General features: G+C 37.6%; 2 protein-coding genes across 2 annotated transcripts in view; one reads left to right on the top strand and one right to left on the bottom strand.

Annotated features, from left to right (window-relative positions):
* The window catches only part of Npffr2 (neuropeptide FF receptor 2), a 160,643-nt gene that overhangs the window by 126,394 nt on the left and 19,122 nt on the right, over nucleotides 1-15,127 (bottom strand). The window lies entirely within an intron of this gene.
* The window catches only part of Gc (GC vitamin D binding protein), a 31,545-nt gene that overhangs the window by 5,387 nt on the left and 11,031 nt on the right, over nucleotides 1-15,127 (top strand). The window contains exons 2-8 of the mRNA XM_052735338.1: nucleotides 3,882-3,951; nucleotides 4,541-4,673; nucleotides 6,866-7,077; nucleotides 9,318-9,450; nucleotides 9,752-9,846; nucleotides 12,301-12,430; nucleotides 13,659-13,861. Of these exons, the coding sequence (XP_052591298.1) occupies nucleotides 3,882-3,951; nucleotides 4,541-4,673; nucleotides 6,866-7,077; nucleotides 9,318-9,450; nucleotides 9,752-9,846; nucleotides 12,301-12,430; nucleotides 13,659-13,861 (976 nt within the window). The remainder of the gene's footprint in view (nucleotides 1-3,881; nucleotides 3,952-4,540; nucleotides 4,674-6,865; nucleotides 7,078-9,317; nucleotides 9,451-9,751; nucleotides 9,847-12,300; nucleotides 12,431-13,658; nucleotides 13,862-15,127) is intronic.

The following is a 15,127-nucleotide window of genomic DNA, read 5'->3' as shown; positions in this document are numbered from 1 at the left end:
ATGAATGCTTAATAAATTGGCTCTGTGCAATTACACATGTTGTGTACAAAACTGACAGGCACCCAGGACTTAGAAGTTTATATTTGTTTACTTAGTATGGAAGTTCACTTAGAAGTTTATTATAGGAAAGTTCCCTTCCCAATAATATCTTTCATAGAAAATGGAAGTTCACTTAAAGGGAATATAATTAGCATTGATCTCCTTTATAAGACTCACTCATAAATGCCCAATGTTATTTCAAGTCCTTGTGTCTGCCGAGACCAAAGAAGTTCACTGAGAAATTCAGCCAACACTCTGTCCTTTCTATTTTCCTATGTCAAACCCTGTAAGCTTGTCTTTTAAAATTAAAAGTTAGGGTTGAGTATGAAAACTTAGAATGAACTTATGAAGACATGACTGTCATAACTAGAACTTCAGAAAGGTATTTTAACAATGAACTTTTAATATCATAAAGAAAATCGTGCCAAATCTAAAAGTGATTCTCTAACTCACAGAAACAAATGCAACAGTTATGCTAATTAGCAAACACATTTTTTTCTAAAAATATCTTACAAAGATGAAGTTCTAGGGGCTATAGAAATGGCTCAGCAGCTAACAGCACTCACTATTCTTGAAAAGAAGAGTTCATTTTCCAGAATTCATATCAGGCAACTCACAGCCACCTGTAACTTTAGTTCCAGTAGATCTGACACCCTCTTTCAGTAGGCTCTGTGGACACATACATATTCACATATATGCACACACACACACACACACACACACACACACACACACACACACACCATCATCATCATCATCATCATCAAATTTAGAAAAAAATGTTTTTAAATGATGAAGTTCGCCAGGTGGTGGTGGTGCACGCCTTTAATCTCAGCACTTGAAAGGCAGAGCCAGGTGGATCTCTGTGAGTTCGAGGCCAGCCTGGTCTACAGAGTGATATCCAGGACAGGCACCAACACTACCCAGAGAAACCCTGTCTCGAAGAAAACCAAATAAATAAACGATGAAGTTCTATCCACGCTGTACATACAGAGTAGTATAGATAACAATGACTGAGCTGTGATAAACTACACATTTGACTACATTTCTATAAACGTTAAAGGGTATGCTATGCATCAAGTATTTACTACAGTGCTACTCAAATCATTGGTACTCATAATTTAGCTATTATTATGATGTTAATTATCTTTGAGTTGAACATTCAGAGAGTACAAATTTAAAGGTTAACAAAATTGGGCATCATGAAAACAGAAAAAACTGCTCCATGAGATAGCCTATAGCATTCTGTAAAATATTGACTCAAGTCGTTAATCAAGATTCATTCTCTGCATGGAACAAAATCAGGAGTTAGTGAAAGTCTTTACAATAGCAAAAGAACCCAAAGCATCTTTCTTTGTAGACTTTGTACCAAAATCAGGAGGATTTCATTGGCTCTTGCTATCAGAATGAGCAATCCATGAGGGTGAGGATGAACCTGTTTTGGTCCCATTGCATCTCACATTCAGTGTGAATGCTGTGTCAGGCAGAGAGTGAATGTCATAGAACACATTTGTGGCACATGTGAAAGAATGAATGAATATTGTCCTATTTGTTGGAAGTGCTTGTAATATGCAAGAAGCAACAGAATTTCCCAAAAGTAAGTACAACTCATTTTCAAAAGTTCAGGTTTTGATACGATTTACCAGAATATTTCACAATGTAGATTTAATTGGACATGATGTTAAAAATCGTTAATGAAATTTGTAAACATTAAGTAGTACAAAGAGGTCACTTGGTGTGAACATGATTTCACAAGAGTCATTAACTTTATACCAACAATTTCTGTCACCACACTGAAGTCTAAATCATTCTTTTTCTAAGTGATACATTAAAGAACAAAAAATGTGATATTTATAATTCACTTACCGTATAAATTTAACTAACTTTAAATGAGTTTAATTAGTCTAAAAATACTTTTCAGATAGGAGAGATGGATCAGAGGTTAAGAACTCACACTGCTCTTGAAAGACACCCAAGCTCCATTCCCAGCAGCCACTTCTGGCTGTGAGGGAGAATACACAACTAACTGCCTTGAAGCTTCTGGCAACCCACATACATGTAACACTCTCTCTCTCTCTCTCTCTCTCTCTCTCTCTCTCTCTCTCTCTCTCTCTCTCTCCCATGCATACATGCACACAACCATGCAAATAGTAAAATAAATTTAATTTTTTCATAAAATATTCCATTAGTATGAGAAATCAATCTGTAATAATTAATCAATTTCAGTAATTTACTGCTTTTGTGTGTGTGTGCAATAAGGAAAGGATTAACATATCCAACCATCCACAATAGATATTGTCTCCTGTATAAGTTAATTTTTCCAAAAATACATCCAAGGCCATACATCTGAAAGATCATATCAATGCCTCCCTCTGTGGTTTATTTCTTTAAGATTATACTTTGTATTTTAATGCAATGCCAGTGCCACCCATTGAGACTTCATTTGTGTCCTCTCCCACCCAAGGCTAAATGATCCAGCAAACACAGTTCCAAAATGACTTTAATTCTCACAGTCCAATTTCCCACTTTTCTCTCAGCAGTATTCTCCCTAACTAAAGCAGTATGCAATTCCTATGAGATACAAAACACTTGTGTGCAAACAAGTATATTCTGATTTACTCAAAACTCCTGGACAGGTTAATATGTAATGCTTATTTACACTGCCTTTTCATGCATACTGCATTTCTGTAACATGTGAAATGAAACTCCACATGTTTAGTGAAATGAGACTTCTGAAACTGAAAAGCTAGAAACAAAATATTTCTCAAAATATTCATCCATAGTACCCCACTTTCATATGGAATTCACTTTGCACACTACTGGATTGTCACAATAAAAGTTCCAACACAAATAAAACTAGTTTAATGGAGGGAGCTTCTTGAAACAGTTATTTAGTGTGCATTAAAAAGGTAAAACATTTTTTTTTAACAGAACTATTTTGTGACTTTTGAATACTAGAGGTTTAGGGAAAAGATTCCAAACTTACAAAATAAAGGTGACTCCAGGCCCTCTTGCTCTCTCATTTGGTCTGTATCAGATCTGAGGACCACTGGTTCCTACCCACAGATATCTTCTTTGCTCCCTAGGCTACTTTACCTGCCCCATTACATTTAGATTTCTGGAGTTGAATCAGATCCCTGTCCACTGTATCTCAAACTCTAAGGAAAATCTAACAAGGACTAGTGGTTACAAAACTGTTTTTACTATGCCCGAAGTATGAGGAGCTACTCCACACTGTTCCTTAGACCCTTGCTTCCCTACCTGAAGTCCTTAGAGTCTGGTGTGGTCCCAGTCAGGCAGCAGGTTTTGTAATCACTGGCCTCTTCCAAGTTCAGACTTCACACAACTGGAAACTCACCTTGGAGTGGAAAAGCCTCTCCATTTCCTTTTGTTCTTTGTCTTGTTGAAGCCATAAGACAACAAATGGAAGGAGAGAAAAAAGAAGGAGAAAGGAAGTGGGGAGGGAGAGAAAGAAGAGAGGGAAATGGAGAGATTGAAAGAAATAATTTCCTTCAGCATTTTATCTGGACTGAGGAGAATGGTTTTCTTGTTAGTGATTCTAACTCACTAACTGATGTGTAACATTTGACTTATTCTTAACATGAATTTGGCCTTTCTACCTTTTTTCTTGCTACACAGTAAAAGTTAATAAAAAGAAATCATAAAATTGAGGCTTATTGTGAGAAAATAGCTGAAAACATACCTCCAAATGAAACTGTGCATAGATATTAAGAAATGCCTTTACCATGGATCATTTTGAAGAGCACTTTACACATATCTATTTAGTGTAATATTCATTAAAAGGAAAAAAAAAACACCTATTTTCTCTATCTGCTTTCTAGGCCGAGACTATGAAAAGGACAAAGTTTGCAATGAACTCGCCGTGCTGGGGAAAGATGACTTCAGATCTTTGTAAGTTGCAGTGTCCATGCATTTCTCTTGGGTACTTGACCATGAACCAAAGTGAGCACAGGCTAACTTCCACATCCCAGAAGGCCGAACTGCTCTCTGAGATGAGGAAAGAGCCCTGGACCACTGTGGACCAAGAGATCAGACATATGGAGATCAGCCAGAGACGCCAGCTGAAATACAGTTACTGCGGTCAAAGAAACTACCACTCGTCAATTAATGAATGAGTGTGTAATAGAGAGTAGACACAGGTTTCTGAGGTAAATTAGACCTGTCCATTTTTGGACTCTGGAAAACACAAGCAATGGCCTACATAGTACATTCTTTGGGGTAAGCTCAAAACAGACTGCAAGCTGTTTTGATGGGAACTACAAATCCAGTTGTTACTGTATACAAGATAAATTTCCTAGAGCAAATGCCCGACATATAACCTCATATTACCACCATTAGTCAAATAAAAAAGTTAATATATGAAATATTTCATTTAAAAGTTGAATAGATATCCTATTTGGCATGAGTCAAAATGCCAAAAACAAACAAACAAACAAAAAACCAATTCAACTCCAATTAATATAATCACTTCCCCCCTCAGGTCACTCATCCTATACAGCAGGAAATTTCCCAGTGGCACCTTCGAACAGGTCAGCCAGCTGGTGAAGGAAGTTGTCGCCTTAACTGAAGAGTGTTGTGCGGAGGGGGCTGACCCCAACTGCTACGACACCAGGGTAAGTGTGGGTCTGGCCATCTCCACCATGACCCAGAGAAAGGAACTGCCAGAGACCTTCCTGTCACCTGTCCAGGACACTCTAGACACCAAGCCACCTACTCCCAGTCGCAAGGAAAAACAAAGGATATTATTTTTAGCCCCCACAATTATTCTAGTGCTCAGTTCCTTTCCCTCATTGTTGCTAAAAGTGTCAAAAGAAAGATAACTGGGGTAAAGTAACATAATGACTTACTATACATACACTGCTAATGAGAAGTGTGTGTAGGATTTAAATCCAGGTTGGACTCTGAAAAAAAACACTTTTTAATCGTTATAAATCTGAACCTTTACAAAGAACTCACAAACCTTTTAAAATAATTTTAACACATGCTGTGTAGCTTAAAATCCTGTCTACATCTTTATTACGATGTTAAGGTTAGGATTAGTGGCCACAGAATAACTAAATGTTGGCCTCAAATTATTTGGGTCACTCAAATATTACTATGTACACAGTTTGTATGTATATTAGGTTCTAAGTGTTAAAAAAAACCCACATATCATATCATATGCATGTGTGTGTGTTTTTCTCCCCTACAGAATTTATATAGAAATTGAAATTCTGAATGAAAAAAAATTATAATTCAAAGTACAGACAGTAACTGATAAAGGTGGAAAAAGTAGACAAAACTTACTAATGTGGTTTAGCCCTTATACAAATGATGATAGGTGGATTTGGCTAACGGCCTCACAGAAAGATCCATGTCTGCTCAACACCATTACTAGAACAGATTCTATACAGTGGATATCCTTGCCCATTGATTACTTTACTTGCCCCCCTTCAGCTTCTATTTTATGTCAATTCTTTCACCACCAAGTTCATCAATGCTCATCATTTCAGCCTCACTCTGCACCACATCAGACTGGATATGCTCCAGACCATCAACCACACTCAAAACAACAAAGTACATGGTCATTTCTTTTCCATCTCACTACATGGATCTGCTGCTGCCTGCCTTGCTGAGGTGGGAGATGGGAGCTTTAGGGAGAGGTGATGTGGGCAAATTTCATGCAACACCTTTATCCTGCTCATTCTAAGCATTTATTTATTATTTTGCCATGTGCTGATGCTTGTTCAACTTCTACTTTGTGGGATAACTGAAAACAGGAAAACCCAGAGGAGGTTCTAGGGAAACTAATGAAAAGGAAAAGGAGATTGGTTGGAGAGAGATGATTTTCAAAGGCAGCTTAATTCTTCATTTCAAGGTGTCATGGAAGGAAGGCATGCACAAGTAATGATGAGCTGGTTTGAACAACTCATTCAGCATGTTGCTCTCCTTCACTGTTAGGAAAGATCCTGGGAAAATGTACCTTAAAAGGACAATTAATATATATCAAATTACTTTTTCTTATATAAACACCAAAGTGACTTTTCCATGGTAATTTCTATTTCCTTTTCTCTATATCTATTCTGTTATACCAGTTTATTTCAAATATCAAATTACTTCCATTTTTTCCCCCTACAATTGCTTTGGTGGCATTCCATCCTTCAGCATGAATGAAACTAGCAGGGCTGAGGCTGTAAATGACAGTGACCGCTGGTTTCCATCACTTGCCAAGGATAAGACCTGAAACTTAGGGGAACACAGACTTTCGGTCCCTGTCTTCGACCTACTGTGCAAGTGTTTTATATGCTGGATGAGTAATATCAAATCCTGCTGCAGAAATGACAGGGAACTGCAACATGCAGGAAGCTAAAGCGGACCCCGTCAAAGATTGCTCATTTAGTTAAGGAAGGAAAAAAGGCCACGGAGGTCCTCCTTGCTCTTGGTCTAACTGCAAAAAGCAGGTGGGAGATGAGATGAGCATCCCTACCAGAACTTCTCCAAGTACTCTTCCCCTAGAGATGTTAAAAACCCTTCATCGAGAAACACCAGGCTATATAATAAAAGTCAAATGGCTGCAGCCCCATAAGCACAGTCCATTTATTAATGAAAGTTGTTTCATTCTAATCTGGAAAGTGTCATTGATTACCATAAACAAGAGTCTACCTGCCTATAACCAAACTTATGCAACTTTGTATGTTTGTAAGCCACGCTGTGGAAATTTGATTACTAATTAAAATTTTACATTACAAATTATGTATTATGCAGAATGGAGACTCACATATACTGTACAGATTTTTCCTGTTCCCCCTTCCTTCTCTCACTCCAGACCTCGGAGCTGTCTATCAAGTCCTGTGAAAGTGATGCCCCTTTTCCTATACACCCCGGAACTCCTGAGTGTTGCACCAAAGAGGGCCTGGAGCGGAAACTCTGCATGGCTGCCCTCAGTCACCAGCCACAAGAATTTCCCACCTATGTAGAACCAACAAATGATGAGATCTGTGAGGCATTCAGGAAAGATCCAAAGGGATTTGCTGATCAGTAAGTGATCTTCTTTTGAAGTCAACCTACAGCTCTTCTACACCAACTCAGATTCCTGCCACTGGGGAGGCAAAGGCAAGGTCATCATGGCCTCATGGGAAGGCTTTCTCTCAAAAATAGAAAGAAAGGAAGAAAGGAAGGAAGGAAAGAAAGGAAGGATGGATGGAGGGAGGCAAGCAGGCAGGCAAAAATATGGGGAAAGACAACTCATGGATAGTGAAAAAATAGTATCTTAAATGCAAAGATTTAAGAAAACAGTAATACTACATAATGGGAAGTGAACCCACCCACTCTCCCCAACTCCCACCATCGCATGACTTGTTTTCATACATCTGCAAGTGCCTGTGGTGACTCTCCTTCTACTAATAATGATTCTTGCATCATGCAGACATGGAAGCAATGTTACTACTGTGCACATTTTAAAATACTTTCCAGCCAGGTGGTTGTAGCACAGGTGGGAGGCAGAGGCAGGTGGATCTCTATGAGTTTAAGGCAGCCTGGACTACAGGGTGAGTTCCAGGATAGGCTCCAAAGCTACAAAGAGAAACCCTGTCTCAAAAACAAAACAAAACAAAACAAAAACAAAAACAAACAACAACAACAAAAATATTTTCCAATAAAACACAGAAATACATGCCCTCTACCCCCATACATCTTCAGAAACAGCTGTAAGCATGACACATATTACAAAGTGAACATGTAATGTGGACCTTTTTATTGTTTAATCTATATGAGAAATCAGGTTGCACATTGAAAATGTTAATCTTGGGGAGTTATAAAATGTACAGAAATGAAGTTGCCCATAATCACAAAATCCTGGAATTCCTTAGGGATTACACTGAAGACAAAGGCAGGGGGATTGCTGCAAGTTTCAGGCCAGCCAAAGCTGCTGAAACTTTCTCTCAAAAAAACAAAATGAATAAGGACAAAAATAAGAAGGAAAGACACTCATGATGATGAAAAATATCTATATCCAAAGATAAAGGGCGAAATAAAATTAAAACTATTCATAATTTCATACATATTGGTGGGTATGCCCATTTCTGTTACTTTTTGGGTATTTTGCTCAAGATTTCAGGTGTCTTCTATCAATTTTTTTAAACTTACCTCATTTTTACGTATATGCGGGTACCTTCAGAGGCCATCACATCCCCTGAAGCTGGGGTTACAGGTAGTTGTGAGCCACCTGACTTGGATGTTTGGAAGTGAATTAAGGTCTGGAAGAGCAGGAAGTCCTCTGAACCATGGAGCCATCTCTCCAGCCCTCAGAATGTCTTTAAAAGCCCCAGGAACTGCGGATCTCTGTGAGTTCGAGGCCAGCCTGGACTACCAACTGAGTTCCAGGAAAGGCGCAAAGCTACACAGAGAAACCCTGTCTCGAAAAACCAAAAAAAAAAAAAAAAAAAAAAAAAAAAAAGCCCCAGGAACTCGTGTTGCTAAGAATCGAAATGATTGCTCTTGTCACATAAGCTGACTATACATGAGAATTTTCTAGGATAGCAAAATTAAATGAAAATGAAGAGTAACTCCCCTAATTATATTCACTATCACTAATTCAACAAGCACTTTACTAAGCAGCTACCATTGGTGATGCTCTTAGAGAGACCGTAAATAAAATAAAATAGACAGATGACCTCTCACTTGAAACAGACAACATGAGAACTAAAGAAGCCATTTTTCAAAATAAATACATTTTTATAGTTGCCAGTATTATTGTTATTTCTTTAAATTTGTAGTGATTTCATGACCTAATGGGCTGGAGAGTTGGCTTCATAGGTAAAATGCTTGCTGAGCAAGCATAAGGACCTGGGTTCAGATCCACAGAACCCATACACTGGGATAGGGCAAAGGCACCCAATCTCTGGGGTTTACTACCCAGCCAGTCTAATCAAAATGGTAAACTCCAGGTTCAGTGAGAGACCTTGTCTCAAAACCTAAAGTAGAGAGCAATAGAGGAAGATAGCATATGTCAACCTCTAGCCTACACACACACACACACACACACACACACACTATATGTACATACATACATATATACATACAAATACTTAGATAGATAGATAGATAGATAGATAGATAGATAGATGATAGGTAGATAAGTAGATAGATAGATAGATAGATAGATAGATAGATAGATAGATAGATATGAACCAATATAACATGCACATTTTCTTCATCAAAATACTAACAAAAGTTGAGTTTTCCTATAATTTATTTAATCAATCCCATTTCTCCCCCAGATTTCTATATGAATATTCCAGTAATTATGGACAAGCTCCTCTGCCACTTTTAGTCGGCTACACCAAGAGTTATCTCTCTATGGTTGGATCCTGCTGTACTTCTCCAAGCCCAACTGTATGCTTTTTGAAGGAGGTAGGCTCCATTTACTTATTACAGTTATATATTATTTTTCCATCCTAAACTGGCATTTCTGTTCAATAATGGGAAAAGTTAAGATTTTGTAATTAGCAAAAGTCTCTAGAATAACTTCATTGCATTTTGTTAAGTGGAAAATATTCATGCCATTAAGGAGCTATCAATACATTGTGGTGCTAGGGTTCAGCATTATATTGATTTTAAAACATCAAACAACTAAAACACCCCTTTCTGCTAATTATTCATACTGTATTTCATTGGTTTTCATTATCTAATATAATTCTCTGTTATTTTCTAGAGACTCCAGATTAAACAGTCATCACTTCTCACCACTCTGTCGAATAGACTCTGTTCACAATATGCTGCATATGGAAAGGAGAAATCAAGGCTTAGGTAAAGACTCCATACCATCTTCATGGTTAGAAATTTGCTCCTCCACTCTGTACTCTGTAAGCTTGTGAAAGAAGCTGTAGAATACAGCCCGCTAAAGAACCCCACACACACTCTATGGCACATTCTCTAGTCTTGCCTTCATTCTTCTTTCACACTGAGAAGGTATGTTTTGCAAGTATCACATATGTAGTCATAATACAGAGCCATCGTATATATTCCTTAATTAACCTTAGGTTATACTTGCATTAGTGTCCAGGAATTTACTCTAAGGGATTAGCATTTGATGTGAACAAAGATTAAGTTATAAATATTACTGCCATACTTTTAATAAGGAAAATCTAGATAATCTCTAAATGTTTCTAGAATGGAAAATATCTCAACTATAGTATACAAACATAAAAGTATATCAGTGCTTCAAAATTATGCTGTAAAAGCATGCTCAATGAAAGGTATAATACATTGCTCAAAGAAATCAAAGATGATACCATAAGTGGAAAGGCACTCCCTACTTAAGGACCTACACAAGACTTAAAACTATGAAAATGCCATACTAGCCAAGTGAAGTGATGCACACCTACAATACCAGCACTTGGGAGGCTGAAGCAAGAGGGTAGTCATAAGTTTTCTGTGGAATAATCCTTCTTACCACTGTGAATATATATTACTCTCATTAGTTAATAAAGAACTGACTGGCCAGTAGCCATGCAGGAAGTATAGATAGGACAGCCAAACTGAATGATGAGAGGAAGAAGGGTGGAATCAAAGGAAATGCCAACAGACACAGAGGAAGCAGGATGTGTAGAAAATGAGGTAATAAGCCATAATCCATATGGCAGAGGGTAGATAAGAAATATGGGTTAATTTAAAGTGGAAGAGCTAGCTAGTAACAAGCCTGAGCTATTGACTGAGCATTTGTAATTTGCATTAAGTCTCCATGTTGGTTATTTGGAACTGGTGGGCAGGAAAGTAATATCTGCCTATAAGTTCAATGCTAACCTAGGCTACATAGTGAGTTTCAGGCTAGTCTAGGGTACATAGTAAAACCCTGTCTCAAACAATAAATTAGTAAATATTAGAAATAATAAATGAAATAAAATGTACTATTTAAATCAATGTGTGTAGTCAATCCAAGCTCTTAAAGCCATAATGGCATTTTTTAAATGAAAAAAGTCTTTGTTAATCAGATTTTCATTACTGTAACAAATACCTAAACTAATCAACCTATACACAGTACGAGTTTTAAGGTTCCAGTTCATTGTAAGTTAGCCCCATTGTTTTGGCCTCTGGTGGCATATTGATTGGAAGCACATGATAGTGCAAACCACTCAGCTCTTAGTTGGAGAAAATGGCAAGAAGAGGTGGAGGAGGTTCTACAATGCCCTTTGGAAGTCAATTCCCAATGACCCAAAGACTTCCCAAGAAGACCCATCTCTCAAGGCTTCCAGCACCTTCCAGCATTATCACCTGAATTCAAACAATTGCCATGTGGTGGACATTCGAGCTCCAAACTTCATTGCCATCCAGAAATGAATAGGTTATCATAAGGGAACCTCAAAGGACTCTAGATAGACAAAATACTTTTGAAAAACAAAACAAAACAACAACAGTGAGGCTTAAAATAACTACCACGCAACAATAATCAAGGTAGTGTGATACTAACACGAAAATCGATGTATAGATCCCTGAGCAGAATAGAAGATCTAGACTAAACTAGTATATTTTGTCAAATGATTTTCAACAGAAGTGCTAAAAGTATACAACACAGCAAAGGCAATTTCTCTGACAGTGTTGAGAAACTAGACAGCTACATGCAAAAGAATGAAGCTGGATCCTTACCTCACACCATTAAAAACTTACTAAAAATCTAAATGTAATATCTATAGCTATAAAACTCTTATAAGAAAATGGCAGACATCTTCAAGGCTTTGGCTTTGACAATGATTCCTTAGATATGATTCTCAAACAGAAGAAAAGCAAAAGCAAAAATAACTGTATCAAACTTTATACTTCTATCTAAAGGATATAATCAGCAAGGGAAGAGGCAATAAGGGAAAACACTGGCAAACTATGACTATTATGGAGGTAATGTTCAGGACACATAAAACATTCTATAACTCAGTGACAAAAGTGCTGAATTAAAGGTGATTTTATAAGGCATTTTAAAAGACAGTGAGACGCCACATTGACATCATGGACTGCCTTCAGTCCAACGTGTGTGAAGATCTGGCTGAAAGAGAAGCTATGTCTCAGTGCTGAATAGTTGAAAACCTTCACTGGGGATAGTTTAATCTTGAGAATTGTAACTTTACTATGTAGCACAGATCACATGGCTGGTGTGCTCCATTCATCGGTTGATGCCAAAGACTACATTATTCCTCTCAGTAGCATGTCTATAATGAAAACTAGAAAGCTAAGAACATGGGTTAACTAACAAATTCATTTTTAACTATCTAGCCATCTCATAAAACTAGCCCAAAAAGTGCCAACTGCTAGCCTGGGGGATGTAATGCCACTAGCTGAAGAACTTACTCAAGTCCTGTCCAGATGTTGTGAGTCTACCTCAGAGGACTGCATGGCCAGAGAGGTAAGGCAGTCCATGTGATCATGTGATGATCTGAGTACTGTGAACTGACTGCCAGACAGTTTTCTCAGCTGCTTTTCATGTGCATTATTCAGCATCCTTACATGCATTTATGAAATATAAATACATTCTTAAGTATGACTCACAGATGAGGGGGTCGGTAATTTGAAACCACACAAATAGTGACAAAAATCCAGTCATACAAGGACAAGATTCCCGGATTCCCAAGCCCTGTACTGTGCAGAGTATCCATTACCCACACATGGTTATTTAAATTTAATTATAGTTTTCAGTATTATATTTAAATTGAACACAATTTAAAATTCTACTATGGCATAAAGTCTTATTAGTGCGGACACTATCCAAGCCTGGTAATGTTTTTATACTTTGTACAATTTGGTAAGCATATCAAATTTTTTTCTACTTTCTCAATTTGCATAATTTTCTCAAGTTGATACAGATTCAGGTAATTACATTAGATGAAGATCAGTCTCCATATTTAGCATAGATGCATTGTGCTGTGTGGTCTTTCCATTGCAAACGAACAACTGTGTGCATAGCTGCTTTGCTATGGTTTGCTGTGATGCATGATGTCCACTAGGACTTCACTGGATTATCAACTGTATATATTACATCATCTCTCCAGGTGCTTCATATCTTTAACTAATCTTCAATTATTGCATTTGTGTTGGCTTTTCAGCATTTTAAGCAACGACATGCTTTATAGCATTATAGCTAAGTGTCCTCTTTGTCCTAATTATTTTTTTTTTTTTTTTTTTTTTTTTTTTTGGTTTTTTCGAGACAGGGTTTCTCTGTGTAGCTTTGCGCCTTTCCTGGGACTCACTTGGTAGCCCAGGCTGGCCTCGAACTCACAGAGATCCGCCTGGCTCTGCCTCCCGAGTGCTGGGATTAAAGGCGTGCGCCACCACCGCCCGGCCGGTCCTAATTATTTTAAACATAAATTATTGCTTGTTTTTGTTAGCATAAAGTACCCAGATTCAATATGGAATTTTCATAAACATTGTCTCTCTCTCAGAAGTGAAGTTGGACTTTATGTGATAAACTTTCATGTATCAACGAACTCCCTTCCCAAGTATCGTATTCATTTGTTTTCTAAGAGCATTCTCACTGGCATTTATAAATATATCAGGGCTTTGAAAGCCTATGCTTTATTTTTAGTGAGACCAACAAGAAGAACACTAACTGCACGACTCCACCATTCTCTTTGTAGCTGCTTGAACACACATCAAATATATGTGGCAGCCCGTTCATAAAGAATTCTAGGTTTGAAGAGTGCTGTCAAGAAAAGACACCCATGGACACTTTTATGTGCACTTACTTCATGCCAGCTGCTGACCCACTTCAATTGCCAGCCATCAAGTTGCCCACAAAGACAGACCTGTGTGGTCAGAGTACCACCCAAGCCATGGACCAGTAAGTAGAGCAGTGTGTGGTGTGTTTCTGCCTCCACAGGGGACCAGACTAGGGGAAAGCAAGCTGTCCCTCTTTGCAAACACAAATCTCTTTATACGGCATCATCTATGGAGCTTGAGCATTTGTTAACTGATTTTAAAAGGCTCCAAGTCTTTAAACTTGGATAAGGAAGAAGGAGCCTGTGGTTCCTAGGTCCGCCTCTTGACGTTAGTGTGTACTAGCAGAAGGAGCTTGGCCTTTCTGACGTAGAGTTCTCTTTAGCTGACTTGAGAATGACAACATTGCTTTACTTAGTGCAGAGGCGGCCAATAAGAAACACATCTAGAAATGGAGGTCAACGTAAGTGTCGTATACAATAAAATGCTCCATACACATATCATGGCAACATAAATATGTATCATGTCATTGCCCAGTTTGACCATATTCTATTCCAAATCCCTCCCTCTCTCTCTCCCTCTCTCTCCCCCTCTCTCTCCCTCTCTCTCCCCTCTCTCTCTCTCTCTCTCTCTCTCTCTCTCTCTCTCTCTCTCTCTCTCTCTCACACACACACACACACACACACACACAAACACACACACACACACAAACCAACTAAAAGTTTATCAAGCTTCTGGAGAATAATCATTTGATAATAAGTAAAACATCAAATTTAGAATGTTCTTTCCTTAACAGTATTGATATTCACTGCTACTTAATAAGAGATTAAATAGAAATAGTGAGACTTGATCTTGTTTTATCTAACTAAAGAGAATCAACACATATACAGTATGTTATATATATTAAGAGTATCTTCACACTTATAGCATAAAAATAATTTACAGCTTGGAAAAATGGTTAGAATGTCAGTTGCCTATATAAGAAAGTAGAATTTAGACAAAACTAAAACTAATGTACATTCTTCCTATAAATACTAATTGATTTGATAAGTTCATAGACAATAGTTAGATAAGACAGAGGGGGAAGACTGTGTACATTTTTGTACAGAACACTTGCTTTGAAGTACCCAGCTAACATTAGCTGCAGGGAGAATTGTATTATACTCTCACAAAGGACATGCCCATATGAGCATAAAGGAACATGGTATATTTATATATGTCCTGTTGTATATATAGTATATTACAGTTATTAAACCCAGCATTAATAAAATGTTTTTATGAAAATGTCATCTAATCTAAAGTCAGTTTACAGCGAGTTGGTTTGTGTTAAATCCTTTTCAAATTAAGTTAAACAACAGTAAACGAAATATAACTCAGCAGGTTATATTTA

Source organism: Peromyscus californicus, unplaced genomic scaffold (assembly GCF_007827085.1).
Source record: "Peromyscus californicus insignis strain IS unplaced genomic scaffold, ASM782708v3 Scaffold_13__1_contigs__length_99412109, whole genome shotgun sequence".
Lineage (NCBI taxonomy): Eukaryota > Metazoa > Chordata > Mammalia > Rodentia > Cricetidae > Peromyscus > Peromyscus californicus.
Note: the sequence above shows the minus strand (reverse complement) of the source record. Positions and strands in the feature narration are given on the sequence as shown.